General features: G+C 35.9%; 1 protein-coding gene across 1 annotated transcript; it reads left to right on the top strand.

The window, feature by feature from the left end:
- The first annotated feature begins 2,548 nt into the window (after positions 1–2,548).
- LOC139895837 (uncharacterized) lies at positions 2,549–3,082 on the top strand. The gene has a single exon (XM_071878390.1). It carries the CDS (start codon positions 2,549–2,551, stop codon positions 3,080–3,082), a length of 534 nt encoding a protein of 177 aa, XP_071734491.1.
- The last annotated feature ends 17,257 nt before the right edge of the window (positions 3,083–20,339 follow it).

Here is a 20,339-nt window from a genome sequence, read left to right as displayed (position 1 = left end):
TATAAATAACAAAGGTTCCTTGATCTTAGATGATTACTTGGAATGGATTAGAAAGCTTGAAAGTAGACTTGCAAACTTGGAAGTATTCTTGATTTTTATGAAACTATACTTATGGAATTTATGAAGAACACTTAGAACTTGAAGATGGAACTTGAGAGAGATGAATTAGATGAATAAAATTGAAGAATTAAAGTGTTTGTAGGTGTTTTTGGTCGTTGGTATATGGATTAGATATAAAGGATATGTAATTTTGTTTTCATGTAAATAAGTCATGAATGATTACTAATATTTTTGTAATTTTATGAGATATGTCATGCTAGTTACCAAATGATGGTTCCCACATGTATTAGGTGACTCACATGGGCTGCTAAGATCTGATCATTGGAGTGTATATACCAATAGTACATACATCTAAAAGCTGTGTATTGTACGAGTACGAATACGGGTGCATACGAGTAGAATTGTTGATGAAACTGAACGAGGATGTAATTGTAAGCATTTTTATTAAGTAGAAGTACTTTGATATGTGTCTTGAAGTCTTTCAAAAGTGTAAGAATACATATCAAAACACAACATGTATATACATTCTAATGGAGTCGTTAAGTCTTCGTTAGTCGTTACATGTAAGTGTTGTTTTGAAACCTTTAAGTTAACGATCTCAATTAATGTGGTTAACCTAATGTTTATTATATCAAATGAGATGTTAAATTATTATGTTATCATGATATTATGATGTATGAATATCTCTTAATATGATATATACATTAAAATATCGTTACAACGATAATCGTTACATATAAGTCTCGTTTCGTAATTCTTGAGTTAGTAGTCTTGTTTTTACATATGTAGTTCATTGTTAACACACTTAATGATATATTTAAATATCATTTTATCATGTTAAATATAGTTTATCAATATCTTAATATGATACATATGTATTTAGTAGACGTTATCATAACGATAAACGTTATATATATCATTTCGAGTTTCTTAACTTAGTAATCTCATTTCTTATGTATATCACACATTGTTAATATACTTAGTGAGATACTTACTCATCATAATCTCATGTCAAACACATATATATGTCTATATATACCACAACATGTAGTTTTTACAAATTCGTAACGTTCATGAATCGCCGGTCAACTTGGGTGATCAATTGTCTATATGAAACTTATTTCATTTAATCAAGTCTTAACAAGTTTGATTGCTTAATATGTTGGAAACATTTAGTCATGTAAATATCAATCTCAATTAATATATATAAACATGGAAAAGTTCGGGTCACTACAGTTAGTTGGCTCAAGTCCCGGTTTTGGATTTTCGAACGTCCTTTCGTACGCGGAGATATCTTGTACTTTGCATTTCGTGGCTTGCACTCTTGTAATTTTTAGACGTTTCTCATCATTAAATTGAACCACTTGAATTATATCTTGTACATCTGAGCGTTTTGGTCATTTGCTTCTTCAAATCGTCGTTTTTTTTTCTTTTGTCTTCGCACTTATTTATTTAAACGAATATTACATAAAAATAGAACAATTACAACTAAAAGATTTACATATTGGAAGGATATTGTGCCTAAATATATGTTTATTTGGAGCACTATCATACACCTACAAAGAATATCACCAAATACAAATGGCGGAGGAAGACGAAGAGAAGATCGCGTTCCACACAGACCAAGGGACATACTGTAACACCAAAATGCCCTTTGGACTGAAAAACACGGGTGCTACTTATCAGCGAACTATAGATACGGTGTTTGCTAAAAGCAACACCGAGGTGCAATTGCTAGCAGACCGAGGAGAAATTGCTAGCAGAAATTCTTGAAACATTTAACACACTCAGGAGCATCTATATGAAACTCAAACCTGCTAAGTGTAGCTTTGGAGAAGAAGAGGGAAACTTCTTAAGGCACATCGTGACTCCGCGAGGAATCAAAGCGAACCCAAAGAAAATAGAAGCAATTGAGAAAATGCCCTCTCCTAAAACAAAAAAGTAAGTTCAAAGCCACAATGGGAAACTAGCCACAATAACGCGATTCCTGTCTAAGGCCGCTGAAAGATCGCTCCCGTACTTTCATACCTTGAAAGACTGCGCTAAAAAGTCAGATTTCAAATGGACCGATGAGGCAGAAAAGGCATTCCAAGAGATGAAGGCACTCCTCAAAGATCTCCATACGTTAACAGCGCCTATCGCAGGTGAGGCCCTGATACTTTACCTTGCGGTGTCTAAGGAAGCTGTTAGTTCCGTCCTTGTTGCCGAGTGGGGAGACGACCAAATGCCAATATACTTTGTCAGCAAAGCATTGTCAGGAAGCGAGTTAAACTATCTCCCCATAGAAAAACTTGTATACGCTCTCGTTGTCACTTCTCGTCGTCTGCGCAGGTACTTCCAAGCGCATCCAATTACGGTACTCACTGACCAACCTATTCGATAACTACTCTAAAAGCCAGAGATATCAGGGAGATTGACCAAATGGTCGATAGAGCTGGGCGAGCATGATATCACGTACTCCGCCAGAAGCGCTATTAAGGGATAGGTGATGGCTGACTATCTGGCCAAAACAGCCGCTGATATGCCTGTAATCTGCGACCCCGAACAACTCCTTGCGCCTTCTCCCAAACTATGGGAGCTCTATACCGATGGCGCAGTGAGCTCTGAGGATGCTGGCGCAGGCCTAATTCTCATAGGTCCACATCGGGAAGAGCATACATACGCGTTGCGGTTCAACTTCAAGGTGATAAACAATGAGGCAGAATATGAGGCACTTCTGGCTGGAATGCGCATAGCCCGAGAGGTAGGAGTAAAAAAGCTACAAGCCTATGTGGATTCCCAATTAGTCGCTAATCAGATAAATAGTACGTTCGACGCCAATGACAAATCCATGCAATCATACTTGGCTCTGGTCCACTCACTAGCTGATACATTCGTGGACTTCAGAATCAGTCAAATCCCTAGGAGTCAGAACAAACAGGAAGATGTACTCAGTAAGCTGGCAGCTCTCACCTTCAACCATTTGGAAAAGAAAATATTAGTGGAGCAAGTTATCAAGATATCCACCGAGCCTGAGATGTAGTGACCAGAACTTTTCCATGATTATATATTAAATAAAAACTATATTTGCATGATTAAATTTTTCCAACATGTTAAGCAATCAAACTTGTTAAGACTTGATAATTTGAAATAGGTTTCATGTAGACAATTGACCACCCAAGTTGACCGGCGATTCATGAACGTTAAAACTTGTAAAAACTACATGATGATATATATATGGACATATATATGGTTAACATGTGATTATGATAAGTAAGTATCTCACTAAGTATATTAACAATGAGTGGTATACATAAAAATGAGATTATTGAATTAAAAAGCTCAAAACGATATACATAACGATTATCGTTATAACAACGTCTTACTAAATACATATGAATTATATTAAGATATTGTTACACTATATTTAACATGATAAAATGATAATTATATATATCATTAAGTATGTTAACAATGAACTACATATGTAAAACAAGACTACTAACTTATGAATTTCGAAACGAGGCATATATGTAACGATTATCGTTGTAACGACATTGTAATGTATATATATCATATAAGGATATATTTATACATCATAATATCATGATAATGTAATAATTTAACATCTCATTTCATATGATAAACAAGGGATTAATTACATTTAACAGGATCGTTAACTTAAAGGTTTCAAAACAACTCTTACACGTAACGACTAACGATGACTTAACGACTCAGTTAAAATGTATATACATGTAGTATATTAAGATGTATTAGTACACTTTTGACAGACTTCAAGACACATATCAAATTACTTCTATTTAACAAAAATTCTTACAATTACAATATCATTCATTTTCATCAACAATTCTACTCGTATACGTACAGTAGATGCACTCGTATTGTACACAACTTTTAGACATATTTACTATTGATCTATACCCATAAAAATCTGCTCTTAGTAGCCCTCATTTAGTCAACAAACATGTGGAACCATCATTTGGCAACTAGCATGAATTATTACACTAAAAAACAAATTACAATTCGCATATAATGACACCATGGTTCACGAAATTTAGCACTCACACATACACTTTCATTTTTCAATTTTCTTTCATCCATTTGATCTCTATCTTATTCTATGATGATGTTCTAAATGTTCTTCATCATTTCCTTCATAATCTACATCAATCTAGCTCATAAATCCTAACCTATATCAACTTATAAAACAATTACTCAAGAAAACTTCAAGAACACTTTCAAGTTTGCAAGTCTACTTCCAAGCTTTCTAATCCATTCCAAGTAATCATCCAAGATCAAGAAACCTTTGTTATTTACAGTAGGTTGTCTTTCTTATTCAAGGTAATACTCATATACAAACTTTGATTCAATTTCTATAACTATAAATTATCTTAAGTCGAGTAAAAATCTTACTTGAACTTGTTTTCGTGTCATGATTCTACTTCAAGAACTTTCAAGCCATCCAAGATCCTTTGAAGCTAGATCATTTCTTGTCACTTCTAGTAGGTTTACCTACTAAACTTGAGGTAGTAATGATGTTCATAACATCATTCGATTTATATATATATATATATATATATATATATATATATATATATATATATATATATATATATATATATATATATATATATATAACTATCTTATTCGAAGATTTAAACTTGTGATAACTAGAACATAGTTTAGTTAATTCTAAACTTGTTCGCAAACAAAGTTAATCCTTCTAACTTGACTTTTAAAATCAAGTAAACACATGTTCTATATCTATATGATATGCTAACTTAATGATTTAAAACCTGGAAACACGACGCCGTCGTAGTGAAACCGGGGGCTGTTTTGGGTTAGATAATTAAAAATTATGATAAACTTTGATTTAAAAGTTGTTCTTCTGGGAAAATGATTTTTCTTATGAACATGAAACTATATCCAAAAATCATGGTTAAACTCAAAGTGGAAATATGTTTTTCAAAATGGTCATCAAGACGTCATTTTTTCGACTGGAATGACTACCTCTACAAAAATGAATTGTAACCTGTATTTCTGACTATAAACCTATACTTTTTCTGTTTAGTTTCATAAAATATAGTTCAATATGAAACCATAGCAATTTGATTCACTCAAAACGGATTTAAAACGAAGAAGTTATGGGTAAAACAAAATTGGTTAAAAATGGTTAATTTGACTACGGGATGAATTGACAAAAATATATACTAACCATATCCTAACTAACTTATATTGTATTATACATGTATTCTAACATATATTATGTAATCTTGATAGTCCATAGACACGTATACTATGTTTTAACATATCATATCGACGTCATATATATATATATATATATATATATATATATATATATATATATATATATATATATATATATATATATATATATATATATTATTTGGAACAACCATAGACACTCTATATGCGGTAATGTTCGAGTTAGCTATACAGGGTTGAGGTTGATTTCAAAATAATATATATACTTTGAGTTGTGATCGAGTTTGAGACATGTATACACTGGGTCGTGGATTGATTCGAGATAATATATATTGATTTATTTCTGTACTACTAACTGTGGACAACTAATTGTGGACTACGAACGTTGGACTGTTAACTTAATAAACTTAAATCGTTAAAACATAATAAAATATATTGTGAATATATTTCGATCATACTTTGATATATATGTATATATTTGTTATAGGTTCGTGAATCGACCAGTGGCCAAGTGTTATTTTTTGACGAAGTGATAATCTGTGAAAGTGAGTTATAGTCCCATTTTTACTATCGAATATTTTTGGGATGAGAATACATGTAGTTTTATAAATGATTTACAAAATAGACACAAGTACTTGAAAATTACATTCTATGATTGAATTATCTTATTGAATATCACCCTTTTGCTTGGTAACCTAAGAATTAGTGAACGCCAGTAATTGACGCGAATCCTGAAGATAGATTTATGGGCCTAACGAACCCCATCCAGGTAATGGATGCTTTAGTACTTCGATTTTTATATACAGATGAGTGTACCTGTATATTTGGGGATATTCTATATGCATTTGTTAATGTCGGTTACCAGGTGTTCATCATATGAATGATTTTTATACAGATGAGTGTTCCTGTATTATATTTTTTTGCAGATGAGTGTTCTTGCATTTAATTATGAAAAAAATGAAATCTTGTGGTCTACTAATATAATTTGATATATAGGTTAAACCTATAACTCACCAACATTTTTGTTGACGTTTAAAGCATGTTTATTCTCAGGTGATTATTAAGAGCTTCCGCTGTTGCATGCTAAATAAAGACTGGATTGGAGTCTGTATGCTTGTACAATATTGTTTAAAAACTGCATTCGAAGACTTAAGTTGTTGTGTAATATTATTGTAAACTATTATGTAATGGTCATGTGAAAATGCTACATTTTAGATTATCATTATTTGATAATCTTCGTAATATTTTAAACCTTTATCGCAAATATAATGGTTATGGTTTGTTTCAAAAATCGAATGCAGTCTTTGAAAAACGTCTCATATAGAGGTCAAAATCTCTCAACGAAATCAATTAATATGAAACGTTTATAATTATTATGAACGGGACATTTCAGTTGTTATCCGAGCATTGGTCTTAGAGAACCAGAAATTGCATTAGTGTGTCTTATCGAGTTTGTTAGGATGCATTAGTGAGTCTGGACTTCGACCGTGTTTTCTTTAAAAACGATTGCTTAACACTTTTTGTTGGAAACTACAAATTGTTAACATGTAAATATTATGTGATATATTAATCTCTTAATGTGTTTGATATTGTGTGATAGTTGTCTACCTCTAGTACAAATCCCATCGACTCATCGAATAATAATGAAGAGTCGAATATATATTGGGAAGATTCACAAATTTTCGAAGAAGAACCAGAAGAAGAGGAACCGGAAGAAGAAGAGATTCCAGAAGAGGAAATATTAGGAATCATAGAAAAATAGATAAATAAAAGAAAATTCTCAACCAATGGACCAAAGTTAAAAATGGTCAATGGTGTTTCCGCCGAGGAAGCAAAATATTGGGAAAATTATCAATTTTCTGATGAATCGGATCCCGATGAGGATTTCGATGATGTTATAGAAATTACCCCGACCCAAATTGAAAAAGAAAAAGAAAACAATAAGGGAAAAGGCATCAAAATAGAAAAATCTAATTCCAACCCCGATGAACTTTATGTTAACATGAAATATCCCGATGGGAAATACCGCCAACACCCGTATTTCTTAAGTTTTAACTATAACCGGGGACATCCAAGCCCCCAGGTTTTTATAAACCATTTGTGAAAACAACGGCTCGTATTAGAGGAACACCATATATCCCTAGGAAATTAGCGAAACGAACCAAGTCCGAAGAGGAAGAAACAAGTGAGTCGAAATGAAGAGTAGTAATCATGTTGTGTAATATATATATTGTAATGTGCTTGTACTTCGACGATTTATGTAAAAATTGTTTGTATTGTTTGTTAATTATCTTTTACAAATCTAATCCTTGTCTATTTTACAGTATAAAAATGGACGTTAAGGATAAATAACCAAAAATGTTAGAAGACCTACCAGGGGATATGATTGATGAAATCTTGTCTAGAGTCGGTCAGAATTCATCGGCACAATTATTTACGACGAAATTAGTTTGTAGAACATTTGAAAGACGTTCCAAGCATGCCTTAGTTTATAAAAGGTTTTCCTTTGAAAGATGGGGTATATCACATTGGGGAGACTTTAAGTTACGCCGTGTTTTCTTTAAGGCATTAAATGCGGGAAACCCAGATGCAGTTTTACGCTACGGGTTGAGAACCTATTTTGACTCCACATATCCCAACATAGGACATTGTTCTTTAGAAAGAGCTTCAAACATGCAACATAAAGAAGCATGTTATGTTTATTTTTGATGTTCGCTTCTCACCAAATTGAGAAAAAGAACATCGGATTGCAACTGTTAAATAAAATATTCCCACAAGTGACGGATTCAGTAGTTGGGGTAAGAAATAAGGTTTTTAGATTGTTACGGGGCTGTTGGGCATTACGTAACCCTCGTCCTTTTGACGACATTACAACATGTTGTCTTACCAATGACCACAACCGTTATTTTCCACAAGACCAAGGATGGGAAATAATACTAGTAAAACCCGAATGCATGACTTGTTTCTGGACTTATAAATTACGTGTCTTTATTGCCTTTACTGAACGACTTGCGTATTAACTAGAATTGTCTTCACAACTGCCTTGTATCAAAGTTATTGTGTAATATATTTCATGCTATATGTAAAATAGCGGTATTGTAAGTTGTAATATTTTTTATAATAGTTTGAACGTGAAATTTTATTGCAATCAGTTTTTCATATAGAATTGTAGTAGTTGAATTGTATATTAGCTACTAAGTATGAACTTAACGGGTAAGTACTACCCGAATGGAAAATTATAAAACGCTAATATGAAGAAAAAGCTTTTATAAATAAGTTCATATTATGCTATGAAATACTATTGACTACTCTTAATATTCTATATGATTAACTTAATTCTTTTGGCTATTTTGAAGGAAATGGCACCGACTACTCGTCAGAATTTGAATATGAGCGAGGAAGACTTCCGTGTTTTCCTTGCAGCAAACATAGCCGCAGTGCAGGCCGCAATGCAAAATAACAACAATAACTCTGGATCTAGTAGTGGAACTAATTCCACAAGAAATCGTGTGGGATGTTCCTACAAAGAGTTCACTGCTTGTAAACCTCTAGAATTCGATGGAACAGAGGGTCCAATCGGATTAAAACGGTGGACCGAGAAGGTCGAATCGGTGTTTACCATAAGTAAGTGCACTGAAGAAAAAAAGTAAAGTACGCTACGCATACCTTCACAGGTACTGCGTTAACATGGTGGAACACCTATCTTGAGCAGGTGGGACAAGATGCTGCTTACACACTACCGTGGTCAGCATTCAAGCACTTGATGAAGAACGAGCAATACCGTCTCAGAAACGAGGTCAATAAGCTCAAAGTAGAGCTTAGAGGATTACGAATGCAATGTTTTGACATTACCACGTACGAATGACGATTCACATAGTTGTGCCTATTGTGTCCAAGAGCGTTCGAAGATGAAGAAGAGAAGATCAACGCATTTGTAAAAGGGTTAAGGATTCAAGAATATGCGAGTTTACACGAGCCCGCCTCCATACAAAAGGCAAGTTGAATAGCTCACAAATTCATAAATTAGATTGAGGGAAGGATTAAAGAACAGGAGGCCGAAGAAGCCAACACGAAACAAGTCAATAGAAAGTGGGAAGAAAACAGTGACAAAAGTCACCAACACAACAACACTAACAGTCACCTCAACAATCATCACAACAATAATCACAAATTCAATCGCACCATTTATCACAACAACAAACGCCCCAACAACAACAATAACCACTACAACAACCGTCCCAACAACAATTTCAACCGCAACAACAATCCCAACATTAACAACAACAACAACAACAAGAGGCAGAAAAATTGATGCCTAAGGTGTGAGAAATATCATTCGGATGACTTTTGTAGGGAGTTATGCACCAAATGCAACAGAACGGGTCACAGTGCTACAAAGTGTGAAGTCAACGGATTAGCCGTATAACAGAAATAAAGGAACGTATAACGCCGAAACAAGTATTGCCAACATTACATGTTTCGGATGCGGGAAGAAGGGTCATTACAGAAATACGTGTCCAAACCCAGAGAATAATAATGGTCAAGGCCGAGGAAGAGTCTTCAACATAAATACGGTTGAAGCACAGGAAGACCCGGAGCTTGTTACAGGTACGTTCTTTATTGATGAAAAACCTGCTTATGTTTTATTTGATTCAGGTGCGGATAGAAGCTATATGAGTAGAGATTTTTGTGCTAAATTAAGTTGTCCATTGACGACTTTGGATAATAAATTATTACTCGAATTAGCAAACGGTAAATTAATTATAGCAGATAAAATATGTCGGAACAGAGAAATTAAACTGGTTAGCGAAACGTTTAAGATTGATTTGATACCAGTAGAGTTAGGGAGTTTTGACGTGATAATTGGCATGGACTGGTTGAAAGAGGTGAAAGCAGAAATCATTTGTTACAAAAATACGATTCGCATTAAGCGCGAAAAGAGAAAACCCTTAATGGTGTACGGAGAAAAGAGCAACGCGAAGTTAAATCTTATTAGTAACCTGAAGGTGCAAAAACTAATAAGAAAAGGTTGCTATGCCATTCTAGCACACGTCGAGAAAATACAAACCGAAGAGAAGAACATCAATGATGTTCCCGTCGCAAAAGAATTTCCCGACGTATTTCCGAAAGAATTATCGGGACTACCTCCACACCGATTTGTGGAATTTCAAATAGATCTTGTACCAGGAGCTGCACCAATAGCTCGTGCTCCATACAGACTCGCACCCAGTGAAATGAAGGAATTACAAAGTCAACTACAAGAAATTTTAGAACGTAGTTTCATTCGACCAAGCACATCACCATGGGGAGCTCCTGTCTTGTTTGTCAAAAAGAAGGATGGTACATTCAGGTTGTGTATCGACTACCGAGAGTTGAACAAACTTACTATCAAGAACCGTTACCCACTACCACGAATCGACGACTTATTTGATCAACTACAACGCTCGTCAGGTTATTCGAAGATCGATTTACTTTTCGGGTATCATCAAATGCGGGTGAAGGAGGATGATATTCCTAAGACTGATTTTAGGACGCGTTACGATCATTATGAGTTTATGGTTATGCCGTTTGGATTGACCAACGCACCAGCTATGTTCATGTACCTCATGAACCGAGTGTATGGACCATATCTTGACAAGTTTGTCATTGTTTTCATCGATGACATCCTTATTTACTCAAAGAATGATCAAGAGCACAGAGAACATTTGAGAAAAGTGTTAGAATTATTGAGGAAAGAAAAATTGTACGCTAAGTTTTCAAAGTGTGCATTTTGGTTGAAAGAAGTTCAATTCCTCGGTCACGTAGTAAACAAGGAAGGTATTCAGGTGGATCTGTCAAAGATTGAAACCGTTGAAAACTAGGAAAGCCCGAAAACTCCGAAACATATACGCCAATTTTTAAGACTGGCTGGTTACTACAGAAGATTCATCCAAGATTTTTCCAAAATAGCAAAACCCTTGACTGCATTAACGCATAAAGGGAAGAAATTTGAATGGAAGGATGAGCAAGAGAAAGCATTTCAATTGTTGAAGAAAAAGTTAACTACGGCACCTATATTATCATTGCCTGAAGGGAATGATGATTTTGTGATTTATTGTGACACATCAAAGCAAGGTCTCGGTTGTGTATTAATGCAATGAACGAAGGTAATTGCTTATACGTCCAGACAATTGAAGATTCACGAACAAAATTATACGACTCACGATTTGGAATTGGGCACTGTTGTTTTTGTATTAAAGACTTGGAGGCACTATTTATATGGGGTCAAAAGTATTATATGTAACATCCCACGTTTTTCCGTTAAATTTATTTTAACACCGTTTTTTTTAGATAATATCTTTTGTTATCTAAATTTGTATCTTTCGTTGACTAACATTCTAAATATTTCCGTTATTTGGTTATAACATCTCCCGGTTACTCTAGCATTTTTAAAATATTCATTCGGTTAATTCACGCACCCGACTACAAACTTGAGGGACTAATCTTGCCACTTGGGAAAATTTGGTTAACTAGTAACCCACCACCACCACTCATTTCATTCCATCCTCTCATCTCTCTTTTCTTACTTCCATTATTTTGCTCTCAAGCTTCAAATCCTTAATTCGTCATCTAATTCCAAACCGAGAATCAAACATCAAAACAAATTACATATTCGTGATCCTCTCATCATCCTCTATATTTTGGTACCAATTTCATCTCGTTTGGGTAACATTTCTAAAACTCTAGATTTCTCTAATTCGTATTTTTGACTTGAAATGGTGTTAGTTAGTGTCTATGTCTCGTGTCTAGCATGAATATATGATTTAATTGCTCGATCTTGTTGTTTTGCATAAACTAGCATGAACTTGAAATGGGTTTGTTTAATCTTGAATTTTGGATGATTAAATGTTGTTTAAATGTTAAAGTTCATATATTAAATGTGTTACTAGCATCATTAGCTTCATTTTGATTTGTAGGTTGATTTAGAAAAGCTTCATTTGCAAAATGGGTGAATTCATGATTTTGGTTAGGGTTTGATGAACTTTGAAATGAACTTTTGATGAATTGAATGCCATGAAATGTTATTAGTAAGTGTTTAGTTGTATTTTATGTTTAATTACCTTTGAAACGGCATATTGTATGTGTAGATTGGATTCCCGAGTCAAGAAATGCATATTATGAACTTGAAACTTTGATTTTGAACGTTTAACGATCATTTGACGAGGTTTTTGTTTTTATAAATGATGAACTTGATTGATGAAAAGTGTTTAGTTGTATTCCTCGTCAAAATACCTTTCCAACGATATAAGATACGTGTTTTGAGTGTTTACGATTCATAAGTTATGGTTGTTTGAAGTTGGATTCGTCTAAGTATTAAACTACCCCAGAATTGCTGAACCAGACACAGATGCGGCGCATCTGCCTTGGATGTGGTGCATCTGAGGCAGACTGCCTGTCCATTTTCGTTTAATTCTAGCTATGCTACGCACCCCGATTGACATGAAACTTGGCCAACATGCTCATATATGACTTCTAAGCTTAGGAAAATAGTTCGGGACCCGACCCGAACGTGTTGACTTTTTCGTTGACTTTGACTTGACCAATTTTGACTTTTAGTCAAACTTAAACAAACGATTAGGCAATCGTTCTAATATGCTTATATACTTGTTTCTTACATGAAACTTGACAACGTGATTCACATGCGATATTAATCGAGTCGTAACGAGCCATAGGACTAATTGAACGCATTTCGACCGACCTTGTGTCTTACCCGGTATTGATACAACTTACTTGTTTAGGTCAAGGCTAAGCAATTTTCATGTACACATTTACTTTGTGAAGTACATTTATACTCGTGCACTCGAGGTGAGATCATAGTCCCATCTTTCAACAACTTTTATACTTTTAAATCATGGGATGAGAAACATATACAGTTTTATACTACATACTTTATACTTTGAACACAAGTACGAAAACAAACATTCCACAGCGAGTTAGAACAAAAAGCCTCAATTCAATTATCATTAGTTACACTTGCAGGGTGTAAGCGAGAACTTATATTATGTGATCACATGGGCTTGACGAGCCTCATTCGGACGGTTCGCTACCGTTAGCGGGTGAAATATATTTTCGGGTTTAGTGTATGTTCTAACACTACGTAACAGGGTATAAAATAGTTATGTCTTGATAATTGGGTGCTCGCGATCATACTTTTGGAATGCAAACGATTCAGATAATCAACGTTATGGAAATATAAAATTTTGTGGTTCAAAAACATACGTTTACATACACCTATGATTTCACCAACATTTTTCGTTGACAGTTTTCTATATGTTTCTCAGGTTCATGAATGGCTATTTGATACATGCTTCCGCGTACACTTATACTTGCTTGGAGTCAAGCATACATGCATACATTCTGATATACTTGCTTGGGGTCAAGCATACATGCGCACACTTTGATATACTTGCTTGGGGTCAAGCATACATACATACTTACACTATTTATAGCAACCGTGATTTTAAACTAATTATGTCACAAGTTATTTCATTTATACTTTATACTTTTGTAAACTTAAACTTGTTGTCGAACCGTTTGGTAAACTAAACTTTGCAAGTCTTGTACGTTTCAAATGAATGCGACATAATTTTGGTCAAACGCATCTTATATAGGGACTATGACCACGTAATGGGACCTAAGTTAACAGCGTCGTCAATGACGATTTTCCCGGGTCGTTACAGATGGTATCAGAGCATTGGTTGTAGGGATCTAGGATGTGCATTAGTGTGTCTGACAGAGTCGTTAGGACGCATTAATGAATCTAGACTACAACCGGATAGTTAGCCATTGCATTCTGACATACATTTGCTATAGATAGCACTTACTTGACTACTTGTGCATTATACTAGAATCATTCTTAGGCAAACTTCTTAATGGTACCAAGTTTTCATCATACGAATATGTAATCTACCACTTTCGGGTAACACACGTAAACTTAAGATTCATACGCATAAGGACGACGACTACTTCATTAGTCATACTTGTTCGGGAACTCTGTCTCCCAGATTGTTATTCGCCACCGTTTTAACTTACTATCGGTGTCACACCGGTGTTCCTTACTATCTACCACTTCTTGTTACTACCATCACTACTCTAGGTGAGTATCGTCATCACTATTTATCACTACGGTTACGTACTATTCGTTATCATGATTCGTTACACTTCTCGTATCGGAATACATTATTGTTTGACTTGAACCACATTGACGTGAACAATCATTTATACACTTCCCTCGGGGAACGCTTCTTTAGAGTTGCGCTAATTCTTTCGATTCAATAGGAGTCACGTTAGACACGTCGTTACACTTTGTTCATTTTAAATTTTCACGATTACACGAACTTGAATCTATGGAGTGATGTGGGAATGGAGGTATGAGTTAGCGTAATATAATGACACTCGATCAACGTGGTTATATTACGGTAAGTCATACCAAAGTTCTAATGACTCGTGATGGTGATTGGACTCGATCAACCTAATCACCACCATGTGTCATGTACATGACTTCATTTTTCTTGTTTGAACATCCGAAAACTCCGAGAATACTGATAACAACCATACCCGGGACACATCTTCGATTATTGTCGAACCATATTTATGCTTCCAAATGAATGGCAAATTCTTTCAACTCCAAACGTATGTTACATGTGTATACTTTCTCGTTTTCGCACAGTTTTATCGACGAACTACAACATGCTTGATATGCTCACATCGAGGCGGAAACTTCTCACGCATTACACTCGTACTTTCGTACAAGGAAATCTTTTATCTAAATTCTCAATGGAGAGAGAGACTCTTCACATTATACTAGTATTCGCCTCGAGGGTGCATAGTCCTAACGAACGTTTTCAGAAACCGATAAGAAACTTGCTCTAACGAACGTTTTCGGAAACCGATAAATCTTCCGCGACGCGAATTTCTTAAGAAACTTGTTCTAACTAACGTTTTTAAGTCCTAACGAACTTGTTCAAATCTAACTTAAAGAAATGTACCTCGTTTCAGATCGAGATCCTTGTTTCACTTCTAAATTTTGGAGTGCCTTACAAAAAGCCTCGGGACCACGTTTAGACATTGTAGCGACCCGACAAAATCGTCAATTTACGGCGCCGTCTACTTAGGTCCCGTCACGTGGTCATAAGTCTTTAAAATAACGTTTGACCAAAGATATGTCGCATTCATTTCAAAAGTAAGAGTGTTCCAAAGTTTACAAGAATTGTTCAACCAAAAGTTTCGTTACTAAGTTATAAGTACAATTGAAACCTATGCGACGCAATTTTAGATAAAATCAAAAGACGCTCCACGTATGCATGTATACTCGACATCCAAGCAAGTATCGAAAGTAATGAGCGGAAGCATGTATCACAAAACGTTCAAGGACCTGAGAAAAACATAGAAATCTGTCAACGAAAACGTTGGTGAAATCATAGGTTTAAGTAAGTAAGTACAAGTGAACCACAAGATTTGTAACATTGATATAATAGTAATACATTCTAAAAGTTAATATTCACGAGCACCCAATTATCAAGGCTTAACATTCCTTCCAAAGAACCCCATCACAATAGTGTTAGAACATACACTGTTTCTCGAAAATATATTTCATTCGTAGACGGTAGCGAACCGTCTAAATGAGGGTTTGTTAAACCCATATGGATCCATACAACATAAGTTCTCGCTTACACCCGACAAGTGTAACTAATGATAATCGAATTGAGGATTTTGTTCTAAACTCGTATGTAGAATGTTTGTTTTCCTGTACTTGTGTTCACTTAGTTAAAAAGAAACGTTTATGTTTTCTCATCCCAAATGTAAGTTCAAAGAGTAAAAGTGGGACTATGATCTCACCTTGAGTGCACGTATGTAAAAGTACTTCAACAAGTAAACGTGTGCAAGAACGAATGCTAGTCTTGACCTAAACAAATAGGTTTGTATCAATATCGGTAAACACGGTCGGTCAAAGTGTTTAATTAGTCCTATGGCTTATTACGACTCGATTATAATAGCATGTGAATCAAATTGTCATGTTTCATGCAAGGTACAAGTATAAAAGCATGTTAGAATGATTGCATAAGTATTTGGTTAAGTTTGATTAAAAGTCAACTTTGGTCGGTCAAAGTCAACGAAAAAATCAACACGTTCGGGTCGGGTCCCGAACTATTTATCTGAGGTTTTTATTCATATGTAATCATGTTAGAACAAGTTACATGTGAATCGGAGGTGCGTAGCATATCAAACATTTTTCGTAAAAGTGTTGGCTTGGTCAGAACCCAAACACGGCAAATGCCGCGCCGCGACCAAAGAGTGCCGCGCCGCGGCAATCAACGTGGTCTGATGCCTGGTCTGTTTCAATTTTCCAAGTCCCAAACCAATTTTCATTTAAACACAAAACGCAAACCGTAAACTCTTACGACACGCATCTTATATCGTTGGAAAGGTAATTTGACAAAGAACACAACTAATCATGTTTCATCAATCGAAAACATCATTTGCAAATATCGAGTTTCCAAATTAAATGATCAATTAATGCTCATCATTAATGCTTCAATTTCATAAATGCACAATTATGATTCGGGAATTAAATGCACACATGTGATACGCCGTTTCGTAGATAATTACGCATACAATGCAACTAAACACTTACTAATAATAATTCATGTCATTCAATGCATCAAATGTTCACATTTAGTTCTATCAAACCCTAACCAACATCACCAAAATCAATAATCAAGTTTATGAAGTTTTCTAAAACAACCTACACATCAAATTGAAGCTAGTGATACTAGTAACACAATTAAAACATGTACTTATAACATTTAACAACATTCAAGCAACCAAATCACCAAATCAAACATACCAAAATTTAAGTTCATGCTAGTTGCTTAAAATAACGAGATCGAACATATAAATCATATATTCATGTTAGACTTGAGCCATAGACACTAATTAACACTTTTACAAGTAAAAATCATCAAGAACACAAAATCTAGTGATTTTAGAAAGTTACCCAAATGCAACAAAGTTGGTATGGATTCGAAGAGGAAGATGCAAGGATTCTGAATACGTAATTTGTTTGGATTGATGCTTGCTCGATTTGAAATAGATGATGATTCTTTGTTTTGGGTTTTGAGAGAAAAATGTGAAAGTATAAAAGAAAAAGGAAAATGAAAAGGATGAAGAAATGAGGTGGGTGTGATTAGTCCATCTAGTCACATCTTTGCTCAATTGGCGAAACTAGTCCCTCGAGTTCGGTTGCGGGTGCGTGAATTACCTAAACAAGATAATTTAAACACGTATCAACGGGAGATGTTATAAATATATAACGGACTTTAGAATAAGTAAACGGAAAAGTAAACGGAAAAGGGGGGATGTTACATTACCTACTTTTTAAAAGAAATTTCGCCCCGAAATTTAAGTAGGCATAGTAGTCGTTGTTTCTTCCTTGAGACCTTGCGTTTCCGCATCCGCGAATAGATTAGGGTACTTCCTTTGCATTTGATCTTGTCTTTCCCAAGTAAACTCGGGTCCCTTTTGGCGTTCCAACGGACCTTGACAATTGGAATTCGGCTTTGTTTTAACGTTTTGACGGAGGTGTCCACAATTTTAGCCGGGTCCTCCACGAAATGAAGTTTGTCATCAATGGTAAGCTCCTCGAGAGGGATGACGATATCGGGTTCGGCAAGGCACTTTTTCAAGTTGGATACATGGAAGGTAGGATGAAGGGAGCTCAATTGAGGTGGAAGATCTAAACGATAAGCAACGGTTCCAACACGCTCCAAGATTTCGAAAGGACCAATATACCACGGATTTAGCTTCCCGCGTTTCCCGAAATGGATTACACCTTTCCAAGGTGCGACTTTTAATATTACAAGATCATCGACTTGAAATTCAAGGTCGTTGCGTCATTGTCGGTATAGCTCTTTTGACGACTACGGGCTGTCCTAAGCCTATCTCGGATTTGAACGATCTTCTCGGTTGTTTCATGAATGAGTTTGGGTCCGGTGATTTGTGTGTCACCTACTTCGGCCCAACAAAGTGGTGAACGGCATTTTCGGCCATATAAGGCTTCGAATGGTGCGGCGTTAATACTCGCGTGATAACTATTGTTGTAGGAGAATTCGGCGAGAGGCAAGTGCTTATCCCAAGCTTTACCAAAGTCGATAACACAAGCTCGTAGCATGTCTTCCAAAGTTTGAATTGTGCATTTGCTTTGTCCGTCGATTTGTGGATGATATGCGGTGCTCATGTCTAAACACGTTCCCAACGCTTCTTGTAAAGTACACCAAAATCTAGAAACAAAACGGCCATCTCGGTCAGAGATAATCGATAAGGGTACACCGTGATGGGCTAATATTTCTTTAATGTAAAGTTGTGCGAGTTTCTCCATGTTGTCGGTTTCCTTCATGGCTAGGAAGTGCGCGGATTTGGTGAGGCGGTTAACAATAACCCAAATAGTATCATAACCGCTCACCGTCTTTGGTAGTTTGGTGATAAAATCCATCGTTATCCTTTCCCACTTCTATTGCGGGATCTCGGGTTGTTGAAGTAGTCCGGACGGTCTTTGATGTTCGACTTTGACTTTGGAGCAAGTTAGGCATTTTCCAACATAAGTAGCGACGTCCCTTTTAATGTTCGGCCACCAATATTATTCTTTGAGGTCGTGGTACATCTTATTGGTGCCGGGGTGAATCGAGTATCGTGACTTGTGGGCTTCATCTTTAATGAGGTTTCGTAAATCCCCATAACTAGGCACCTAAATCCTTCCGGCGAAATATCGGAGTCCGGTCTCCTTAACTTCGAATCGAGAGGTGAGGACGTTCAAGTGTTCGAGAGAGATGTTTTCATCCTTGAGAGCCTCATCTTGGGCTACACGAATTTGACTATTGAGGTTGGTGTGAATGGTGATGTTTAAAGCTCGGACACGAAGAAGCACCGCTCTTTCTTTTCAACTTAAGGCATCGGCTACTACGTTTGCCTTCCCGGGATGGTAACGAAGCTCACAATCATAATCGTTTAAAGTTTCAATCCACCGTCATTGTCTCATGTTTAGTTGCTTTTGATCGAAGATGTGTTGGAGGCTTTTGTGATCGGTGAAGATAGTACTCTTGGTTCCATAAAGATAGTGTCTCCACATTTTAAGTGCGAAGACAACGGCTCCGAGTTCGAGATCATGTGTCGTGTAGTTTCATTCATGAATTTTCAATCGTCGAGAGGCATAAGCAATGACTTTCTTTCGTTGCATAAATACACACCCAAAACCATGTTTCGAGGCATCGCAATATACAACAAAATCATCATTGCCTTCAGGAAGTGACAAGATAGGAGCGGTGGTTAGCTTTGTCTTCAAGATTTGAAACGCGGATTCTTGCTCGGTTGACCAAATGAATTTCTTTCCCTTGTGAGTTAACGCGGTTAGAGGACGAGCAACCAAAGAGAAATCCTTGATGAATCTACGATAGTATCCGGTGAGACCAAAAAATTGACGAATGTGAGTACGAGTAGTAGGAGTCTCCCATTTACTAATGGCTTCGATTTTCGTGGGATCGACTTTAATACCTTGATCACTTACAACATGACTAAGAAATTGAACTTCCTTCAACCAAAATTCACACTTGGAGAATTTGGCATAGAGTCGTTCTTGTCTCAAGAGTTCAAGCACAAGTCGGAGATGTTGTTCGTGCTCTTCTTCACTTTTAGAATAGACCAAGATGTCATCGATGAACACAATAACGAATTTATCTAGATACGGTTTGCACACGCGGTTCATAAGATCCATGAACACCGCCAGTGCGTTAGTGAGACCAAATGGCATAACAAGAAATTCATAACTACCATAACGAGTCCGGAAAGCAGTTTTGGAGACATCTTCCCCCTTAACCCTTAATTGATGATAACCCGAGCAGAGATCAATTTTTGAATATACACGAGATCCTTGTAGTTGATCAAAGAGGTCATCGATGCGAGGAAGAGGATATCGATTCTTAACCATCAATTTATTTAGTTCACGATAATCGATGCACATT

Source organism: Rutidosis leptorrhynchoides, chromosome 1 (genome assembly GCF_046630445.1).
Source record: "Rutidosis leptorrhynchoides isolate AG116_Rl617_1_P2 chromosome 1, CSIRO_AGI_Rlap_v1, whole genome shotgun sequence".
Classification (NCBI taxonomy): domain Eukaryota; kingdom Viridiplantae; phylum Streptophyta; class Magnoliopsida; order Asterales; family Asteraceae; genus Rutidosis; species Rutidosis leptorrhynchoides.
Note: the sequence above shows the minus strand (reverse complement) of the source record. Positions and strands in the feature narration are given on the sequence as shown.

Excerpts from the sequence above, each read along its gene's own strand:
- LOC139895837 (XM_071878390.1), top strand. The coding sequence starts at position 2,549 with ATGGCTGACTATCTGGCCAAAACAGCCGCTGATATGCCTGTAATCTGC.